At 38.9% G+C, this 10,613-nt stretch overlaps 1 protein-coding gene across 1 annotated transcript; it reads left to right on the forward strand.

The window, feature by feature from the left end:
* Positions 1-3,544: 3,544 nt before the first annotated feature.
* On the forward strand, positions 3,545-9,865 carry MTPAP (mitochondrial poly(A) polymerase; the record flags this gene model as incomplete). Its single annotated transcript, XM_009579608.1, has 5 exons — positions 3,545-3,756; positions 5,761-5,987; positions 7,212-7,304; positions 7,409-7,482; positions 9,251-9,865. Coding segments are annotated over 5 exons (945 nt in total), but the record flags the coding sequence as incomplete, so codon positions are not given.
* Between the last annotated feature and the right edge of the window lie 748 nt (positions 9,866-10,613).

Here is a 10,613-nt window from a genome sequence, read left to right on the forward strand (position 1 = left end):
GCAGGACCTTGTACTTGGCCTTGTTGAACCTCATGAGGTTCACATGGGCCCACTTCTCAAGCTTGTCCAGGTCCCTCTGGATGGCATTCTGTCCCTCAGGCGTGTCAACTGCACCACTCAGCTTGGTGTCATCTGCAAATTTGCTGAGGGTGTACTCAATCCCACTGTCTATGTCATTGATGAAGATACTAAACAGTACTGGTCCCGATACGGACCCTGAGGGACATCAGTCATCACTTACTCTGTGTGGTGCAGTGAGGTTTTTGTCTTGTGTGCAAGCACAGTCTTTATGCACTGAAGATGATGATCTCATTGGCTTTGTTGAAATTTTGGAGCACTAAATGTGGGCATATCTGCTGCATCAATGAGATATTCTTAATGCATACTGAGAAAGTATGTACAAAAATAAGGTATGTTAGAGCATTGTCCTATAAAGGAGTGTAAAAGTCGTTAGTGTAACTCTTGTGTCTTGATTTAAACAGCCAAAATGGGAAACTAAGGTGCCAGCACCTAGAGAGCTTTGTACTTTGTAGGTGTGGTAGGTTAACCTTGGCTGGCCTCCAGCTGCCCACTCAGTTGCTCTCTCACTCCCCCCTCCTCAGCAGGATGGGGGGAGAAAATAAGATGAAAAAGCTCGTGGGTCGAGATAAGGACAGGGAGATCACTTACCAATTACCATCGTGAGCAAAACAGACTCAATTGATTGCCAGTTAGTAACAGAGTAGGATAGTGAGAAATAAAAAAACAAAATTAAAAACACCTTCACCCCACCCCTCCCTTCTTCCCAGGCTCAACTTCACTCCCAACACTTCTACCTCCTCACCCCAAGTGGCACAGCGGACTTATAACGTTTTGTCTCTGCTGCTCCTTCCTCATGCTGTTCCCCTGCTCCAGCATGGGGTCCCTCCCATGTGCTGCAGCTCTTCAAGAACTGCTCTAGCATGGGTCCATCCCACGGGGTACAATCCTTCAGGAATGGACTGCTCCAGCATGGGTTCCCCACAGGGTCACAGGTCCTGCTGGGACCCTGCTCCTCCATGGGCTCTCCACAGACTGCAGCTTCCTTCAGGGCATATGCACCGGCTCTGGCGTGGAGTCCCCATGGGCTGCAGGGTGTGTATCTGCTCCACCGTGGACCTCCATGGGCTGCAGGAGGACAACCTGCATCACCATGGTCTTCTAGGGAATCTCTGCTCCAGTGTCTGGAGCACCTCCTCCCCCTCCTTCACTGACCTTGGTATCTGCAGGGTTGTTTCTCTCACATTTTTCTCACTCCTCTTTTCCCAGCAGATGCACAGCATTTTTTACCCTTTCATAAATATGTTATCACAGAGGTGGCACCAGCATCGCTGATGGGCTCAGCTTTGGCCAGCAGCAGGTCCGTCTTGGAGCCACCTGGAGCTGGCTCTGTCCAACATGAGGAGCAGCTTCTAGCAGCTTCTCACAGAAGCCACCCCTGCAGTCCCCCCACTACCAAAACTTTGCCACGTAAACTCAATACGGTAGGAAAATAAGATGTTGGGTATATCTCCTGTAATAGGCAACAGGCAACACTTCAAAGGAAGGCAAAAGTCTATATAGTTGGCAGTGTGATTTATAGGAATAGTGATATTCTCCCTGGCAAACTGTGTCACTAGTATACATAAGTTGACTGTCTTAGAAAAAGTGAAGACAAGGGGAGGTAACTTTAGTTATAAGATGATATAGCAGCAGTGGAAAGGCTATCTTCTGATTTCTGCACTATTGCAGCCTTTCAGGAGGCACCAACAAAGGAGGAGGACCAGGCGTTTCAGCACCTATTTACATTAAATATCATTTTTTGAGTCTTTTGGCAAACTGATTACTGATTGTAAATTAAAAAAGCAGCGGAAGTGGGAGCATCCTTTACCAAGAGTGGATTATCAATATAGTGTTTGACCACAGGTACGGCATTTTTAACATGTGGGCAGTTTGGGAGATTAGTGAATGACTTAAAACAGAGTTCTGTGATACTTTTAGAGTAACAGTTTTTGCGTTAAAACAGTTATGCTTCTTGCTGAGGGTACTATATCAATTTACCCCAAAGTAATAGTTTACTTTATCTACATTTGCTGTTCGGAGCAATATCGCAAGAATAGGGGGAGAACCACAGGGCTGGGGCAAGCGTGTCAGTACTTCATCCCCCACAGCTGGCACCAAAGCTATATATAAAGGTCCTACCAAGTATTAGGAGTGTCTGTTTTATCATTACAAAAAAACCTCTTCATCCAGCTTCTGAGAGATATTGAGCTGCTGTCTGGGAAGGCACATGTGATTTTTGTCACAAACATAAAGGTCCGAACACCAGCACACCTACATGTCAGACGAGTCTTTTTCTTTTCTGCTACCTACTTCAATGTCGATAGTTACAAGCTCCTTTCACGTTGAGCCAGCCCTGCTGTAGCATGCAGCTACACAGCCAAATGGGATTAGGGACCTCTGTCCTGGTATGTTCAAACACACGTGCTGGCTGGAGAACTGTTGGCAAGAGGAGAGCAGGAACAGTCACCGCAGCGATTGCCAGAGCGACTCAGAAATTCAGCACCTAAAGTGAGTTTGTGGGTTGCAAGGTCCATAACTTCTGAATTGTTTCACCTGTCTATGAGTGCATGTTTTCTTTGCACTAACCGGGTGACAACAAAAGTAACCTCCTCTGTGTTTCAGAGGACGTTAGGTCACTGTGTAATGTTTGTGTAGTATGCATTCACCCATGACATGTTCCAAGGGGGAGGATAAGTCAGTGTCAAGTGTTGGATTAGCTGAGGCTTAAAAACATAGAGAGACTATGAAGAGAACAGAGATTTCATAGGTATGAAGTTATTTTATTGAGGTATAAACTACAAATATGACAATTCAAAATACAAAGACCTACAGGAAAGTTCATGTCTGATGGTGTCAGAATACATCTCCACGTTTTGCTTTATTTGTCAGAAAAACTGTATCTGATGTGAAGCGATTATTTTAAGTCTTACAGAAGTTTATCTTCATTTTGAAGGATTAAGTAATTTGCATTTAAATATTTTAATATTTTTAATATTTTAAAATGAAAAAGACATTTTCCTTTACGGTGCTACTTGATTCACTAATAATGCATTGTTCTTTGAGGATTTGAAATGGAATTACTGGTTGCTTGAAATTAATGATGGTTTGGTTGTGTTTTGCCCCTCTTTAATTTAATTGTATGCTCCTCTTTTCAGTCAGAGCATAAATGCTCTCTCAGGAATTCCAGAATTCTTGTTTCAGGCAATAGTGAGATGTAGTAGTATTATACCCTCCTCTGAACAAGTAAGTTTACAGTAAGTTGATCAGTATTAACCTGGAAAAATTGAATCACTGAAAAAGAATATAAAAGAGGAAGCAATATGTTTTCACCTTTTTTAAGTTCTGCGGGCTGCTTTGAATAATTCTTGTCTTTCAATCTCTAATTGTACAAACTCTTTTGCAAATTGTTGTAGTCTTTCAGAAGTATTCTTAAATGTCTCTTTGGTTCCAGAGCTAACAATTTACTTTTAACATTCTATGTTAGAAAAAAGGTCCCTTTGAAATGGAATATCAGATGAAAAGATTACCATCTGAAAGATTAGCAACTCAGAAAATTCTTTCTGTGATTGGTGATTGCCTTGATAATTTTGGTCCTGGATGTGTGAGTGTGCAGAAGATACTCAATGCTCGCTGCCCACTGGTGAAATTTTCTCATCAACCAACAGGATTCCAGTGTGATCTGTCAGTGAGCAACAGGTGAGACCTAGTTTTAAAAAGTTTAGGAAGAATACTAATGTACTTATGTTCTCAAAACCTGTAGTGAAAACTGTTTAGTCTACTCCTTTCTGTGTTCTTAACAAATGTGAATGTTGGCTCTGAAAGTAAAAAGGATATTTTTGACTTCTAGAACTTAGGTTTTAATTTGCTTAAGATATCTTTCTCCAGCATAGAAAATACTTGCTGAAATACAAGAAATACAGCTGAAACTGAAGACTTCTAAACCACTCTGTACAATAAGGTTGGCTTATAAGGAATTGAAAGAAGTCAGTCTTCGTTAGTCATTGCTTCCCTTCGTGTATATGTGTATATGCACAGCCTTCTTTTGATTGCTTTTCAGATTAAGCAGCTCCATTGTGTTAATTTTCAGTGATTGGGCTTCTAGTTATTTCAGTGTCCTTTTTTTCTTCTTAAGGGCCTGCATACACCTGTTTGCTGGCAAGGTATCTTGAATGCTAAATTAACTCGCTGCAGCAGAAAACAGGAGTCTGAAGTGTTACTGTCGTTTAGGACCTTTCACAGCAGTGCCCAATAGAGGGAGCAGGCTTCTTAGAAATACCTCTCTTTGCATCTGTTTTTCCTCTTCCAGCTTGCTCTCATTTGGTTGATAGTAAAGTAGATAATTTGTTTTGCTGTCACTTATTTTATTAAGAAATACCCACCTTAATCCAGTATACATCTGTAGCCATGGCATAAGGGTAGATAATCGAAAATGAGTTACTAACCCTTTTCATTGTTGTTAGGGAATAGTAAAATATGAGTGATTATCTTTCAGAATACTTCTGATGTGACTTTTAGTGCAGATTTTGTGATTTGTCTACATCAGATACAATCAGATCCTAGACTGAATTTTCTGAATTACCCAAAGTTCTGTTTCAGGATATGCAGGAGTTGGTAAGGCAGTACTGAGCAAATGTCTTCCAATAAAATTACTTTAATATATGCAGCCGCAGGGAAAGTCAGCATGCAGTTCTGTGCAAACTCCCTTGTAATTCTCTGCTGATGGTTTGGCTGGTTGGGACTGTGTGTGTTGTCTTGTTATCATTTAGAGTAATAACGAACCTCTGTGGACACAAGGAAGCACTTCACAGTTACATTTTAGAAGTCTAGGTGTTAACAAAACTTTGACATGGTAAACTTCCCCAAAATGCTATGGTGGATTTTTAGAAGAATTCAGTGCAAGATTGGGAGTAAAAACTCCTGCAACTGTAGTTCAACAAGCACTTTAGACTAAAACTGACCCCAAAGTAAGTTTTGCTCTCACATTGTGCTTTCATTTTTCTTCTCCTTTTTCTTGCCCTCCCATTTGTACACTACATGAATGTTTGTACAACCATATGATGAAGCACATCAAAAACTGATCCATCTGAAAACCTTTATCCTTCCACATTAGTTGTTTTTTCAGCAGAAAAAAATCATTTGAAAGTTACCAAATTGACTTGTTTTGCAGATTTCATTGTGTCTCTGCACTCCATGTATTTTTCAGTGCATTATTTTATTACTTTTTAGATTAAAGTTGTAAAAGAAGTTCTAGTTGTATTTTATTATATATTAGGATAGAGATATTATCTAATGTATCTCAAAGGCAATTGTGGCTAAATTATGTTTTTCACCTTGATTCTGCATAGTTTCACTCCTGAGTACTTGATGGTGGTTTTTTGGTTTGGTGGTTTGTTTTTTTTTTTCCCTCCCACTGTGATGTGGAACAAGGAAACAGGAAACAGTGCAAATGCAGTATTATTATTTACCAGAACTGTATCCTTCTTACTATGGAAAATTACGAGGTTTACTACTAGGAAAACTACCATTTAATCCTGGACAATTTCAGGCATTCTCTTCTATTTTTTTAAATGCATGGAAGTTAAATGTTTTTTTTATGGATACCTTCTTCCCTTATAACTGATGCTCTAGGGCTGAACAATGAACACTTCATCTGGTACTTCACAATCCTCTCATTTTTTACATGTCTTTTCATTTCTTCAGCATTGCTATAAAAAGTTCAGAACTCTTGTATATCTATGGCTGTCTTGATTCCCGTGTAAGAGCGCTAGTGTTCACTGTACGATGTTGGGCCCGTGTTCATGGACTTACAAATAGTGTTCCTGGTACCTGGATTACAAACTTCTCTCTAACCATGATGATCATGTTTTTTCTGCAAAAGAGATCACCACCTATCATTCCAACACTAGACCAACTTAAAGAACTGGCAGGTAAGGACAACTGTTTATGTGTTTATTGAAGTGACTGTCACATTTGTTTTCTCTAAAGTGATGAATAAACCCAAGCAATTTCTTTATGCTCTCAAATACTAATGCATATTATGTGTGCCTTAAGTTTGAGGGAATATACAAGTTTTACTTGTATTTTTTTTGGTGAAAATAATGCCTTTTTAAAGGCAAAATAAATCAATTTTCAATACAATACTAAATTCTATTTAGAGGGGTTAGGCTTGTTCTATGCCTCAGCTAATTGAAAGTAATTTATTTGCTCAATGCTCCCATGCTGGCCGTTTTTTGTTTATTTTGTATTTTGTTTTTTAGAAGACTTGTAGGGTCTCAAATGTCTCTGCAGTTGTTAAGGATTTGGAGCAGATTGATATGATGTGTACTGTTTTATAGATACCAAATGTTTAAAAGAAAGGCTATATTTTTTCCTCACAATTTGTAATATCCTTGAGAGTGTTCAGGCCATCTGCAAATAATTCTTGTATCTTCGCAAACAAGCCGTTCCGGCTGTTTCATACATAGCTTTCAGGGTGTATTATCTTCTGTAAATATAATGAAAGCATAGAGAATGACACCCCAAGTTCTTGATTCCTCACTCATGCCTTCTGCTTATTGACATGCTTCCTTGGAAGCTTTGAGTGCTTTGAGTGGAGAAAAAGGTCTGTGTTCAGTTGCTTTAAAGTAAGTTTAAACATTTCCATCAGAATTCTATAGATTTTTTTATACATAAACCAAAACTCCTGTCCTGAAATTTTACAAGAATATTCCTAATTCTCTTAATTTTTTCAGAAAAAGACGGTGGACACTTTGGGTCTGATTTTTTTGAAACCCTTATATAGGTATTAACCTCAGAGATTTGTGCTGTTTAGTGTATAATAAAGCTCTGTATGCAGAGATATCAGGTTTGTTACTTAAAAGAAGTAACTTCAGGGATACAAAGATGTCATATACCTTATTCCTCTAGGCTTTTGAAAATACATCATTTACTCGTGCTTCTTTTCCTTTGCCTGTCTGTAGACTTCTTTCTTTTGAATCTTTAACCACTTAAGTTGAATCTTAACCTGAAAGTTCACTTGTGAACTCCTGATTTGGTTTACTTGATGTGATAGCATTCATTGAATTCAGTCATGTCTGTTATATGAATTTTATTAAATACAATGGCATTTTATTGTTTATCACTTCAAAATATGCCTGCGATTTTTGTTTCAGATGAAACAGACAAGCATGTAATTGGAGGATATGATTGCTCATTTGTTAGTGATTTAAGCAAGATTAAACCTACAGAAAATAGAGAAACACTTGGTAGGTAAATCTTCATCAACTTTTTTTTTTTTAATTTTTATAAACATATTGAAAATAAACTTTTTCTTAATGTTACTGATAGCTATTGTTTTTCTTTCCTTTAGATGTATTGTTGGGTGACTTTTTTGAATATTTTGGAAACTTTGATTTCAGAAAGAATTCCATAAATCTTCGAAAGGTAAATGAATTTTAATCTCTCATCATTATCAATTGAATTTCTCTGTCTGCTGTTTGACAAACTACATATGCTAAGCAACAATTTCTGTCATTTTTAATTGTGTATACAAAGTACATTTAAATTGGTTATATCCAGAAATTGAGTCCTTTCTGTGAAGGAAGAGAGTTTTCCTCTTGGAGCCTAATCACTTACAGCACCATTAAGAACATTTACAGTGTCATTACTTGGAGATGTTTGAAAGCACAAGCTCTGATGCTAAGCCTGTAAGATTTTCTGAAAACCTGTAATAAAAGTGTCAGTTTTAAAAAGTAGAAGATAGTTTGCTTCTGTGAGAGGAAAACTTTTAAAATGTCATGATGTATGTCATAGCAAAAGTCTGTGACAAACCCTGTATGCCAACAGGCTTTGCATTTAAAGTTGGGACTCCAGACCCAGTGTCTGCATTAAAACTTACAATTAAGTTCTGAAACTTGCTTTTGGCACTTGAATTTCCTGCTGCGGTTTGTATCAGCCTACAGTAAGTGTACTTACAACTCAGTCAGCATGACAGATAGCATGATCATTCTGTGCTTGCCAAGAGGTCTGCACGATCACTTTGGTTTACTTTATGTGTTTAAGTCATGCTATTTATTGATACATGTGTGTGTGTGCGCAAATATAATAGAAAAGTATATAAATGTAACTATCTTAACTCTCACCTGTTCCTGCTGGGCTGCTTACAGGATGGGGGTTTCAGTGCCATGTTGCTGTGTGGACACTCTTGTTTGTGTTCTGTTTCCTACTTGGGCACTGTGGATTACTGGCATAAGAGCTCTTTTTGCCGCTACAGGTTGATCCTAGAAACTAATTCATTAAGCTGGAGAACTTTTGTTTGCCATTAAGCCTTAAAAAAGCCAAGCAAAAACGTACACATGTTGGAGCCTGAGCTAGACAGAGGAAATGTCTGTGCTGCTGATGTTTTTCTGTTTAACTAATCAGTGCTTTTGGCCCTGGGCAAGAGTATGTAGCATGTACGTTGACACTTCCTGGACTAGCATTAGCTGGTAGGCTCCTGGTAGAGCTTGCGGTGGAAGGCTTGCAGAGGTTCTGTAATACAGAGCAGGTCAGCTAAGGAGCACTGATAAGCACTGAGGTGGAAGTGCATTTAAATGGCAAACTACATAGTTGTCAACAACTTGTGTCATTCTATACCAAGTGCCCAAAAGTGGACCATGACGTGAATAGTTCTGTACTTAAAAGACAGACTGAACTGGGAGGAATTTCAGCCAAGGCAGTAATCTTGTTCTGTTATACTAGCTCTTAATGAGCACTGTGAGAGGAATGGTTTGAACAGTTTAAGTGCTTGTAGTAGTTTATCAAACTGGGCTATGCAGGTTAATATGACACACTCATGCTGCCCATACACAAATGGAGATAGGAGTAGGAGGTTGCAATGAGTGAAGTCTGAGGTTTGTGGAAAAGCAAATGGGAGAGTGGCCAACAAGACAGGCTAAGCTGTAGTTGTGTGTTCTTTGCCTTGAAGGAAATCTAAGCTGAAAGTGGCAAGCAAAACCACCACTGAGAGGATTCAGAGAACAGCAGTCATACAGTCAGGGTGACAGGAAAATTAACTTGATTAATAATGACTTTTTTTTTTTTTTGCAAAAAGTTCTCTACTAGGTCAAAATACTTTTACTCTTAATGCTAATGTAATAACTCAAGTGATTTGTTACTTGCTTAGCCTTAATACACATATGCAACTTTGGCTTTTTCTTTACACTGTCTGCAGGGAAAGGAAGTAAATAAACCTGAGTCGTCTCCTCTTTATATCTGGAATCCCTTTGAACAAGACCTTAATATCAGCAAGAATGTTAATCAGCCACAGCTGGAGAAATTTGTAGCTATGGCTAGAGAAAGTGCCTGGATTTTACAGAAAGAAGATAAAACTCGGCAAATGATCAATAAAGAACCTTGGGGACTGGCAGCCCTACTGATACCATTTGGAAAAAGTAATCCCAGCAAGATGAAGAATAGGATGAAAGGAATGGGAAGTGAAACAATCAGAAGCCTCTTGGATTCTTTGAAGTTAAATAATGCAAACAGTCTACAAAAAGCAGTGGGAAAGTGACTTTCAGCACAGAAACACAGTAGCTGATACTCTGTTTTAGGAATTGAATGTGACACACAGTCCGAAGAACATTACTTGTAATATTTCTAGTATGGTGAAATGGAGAGTCAGATGACCTCTGTTTTCCATCGTGATGCTTTTTGTACAGGTCTGCTTGCTTTCTGTACATTTTTCTCCTCTTTACTCTTCACTTTTCCATCTGTTTTATGAATGAACAGCATTCAAATGCAAGTTTTACAGATACATTTTGGAAGTAGCCTTCAGTTGGGCACTCTTTAGAAAAAAAAAAAAGAAAAGACTGACAGGAGCAGCATGGGAAAAAGCCTTTGGGAATTCTGTGGATTAACATACAAAGGATAGGCTAAGTAAAAGCTCAAGAACCGCCTTTCAGTGAAACCAGAGTTTAAAAGAAGATGAATGTTAGAACTCTTGCTTCCATTCCAATCATGTTCTGGAAGCCTGTAAAACCAAAGTGCGTGTATCTATTTTTGCAATTGTTTTCCATTCATATAGATAGTGCCAAGACAAAATAAAGAGAATGGAATTAGATAGTAGGGTTTGCAGTTTCATAAAGCATTGCTCTCCAAGGATAGTGCAACTGTTTTGTGTTGGAAAAGTGGTTTTGCTCTTGTGTTTACCACCTGATCTCAAATTTCTTTAATCAACTTTCTTGTTTTCTGTACCCATAGGACTGGTTCCCACCCACACTTGTATATACACTCATGTTTCTCATCTTGCCTTCAACTTCACTTTAAACCTGTATTTCAGGTTCCGGCAGGGGCTTTTGCATGCCCTTCTTGCCTCCTCACTCTCCTCAAAGTTGATGCCTACTACGCGACACCAAAGCCTTCCTCTCACTATCCTTTGCAGAGGGATCTGTCCCTTGCAGAGATCCATAGAGAATCATGTATCATGCTGGAGTCCTGTTCCTGGTCTTGCCTTGTTTTTCAGATATTCAGCAGAACGGTGACTGTCCCCCTTCCAGATCAGTTGGGCCAGAGTCAATGCTTCTCATTGACTTAAA

This window comes from Fulmarus glacialis, unplaced genomic scaffold (assembly GCF_000690835.1).
Source record: "Fulmarus glacialis isolate BGI_N327 unplaced genomic scaffold, ASM69083v1 scaffold2636, whole genome shotgun sequence".
NCBI lineage: Eukaryota > Metazoa > Chordata > Aves > Procellariiformes > Procellariidae > Fulmarus > Fulmarus glacialis.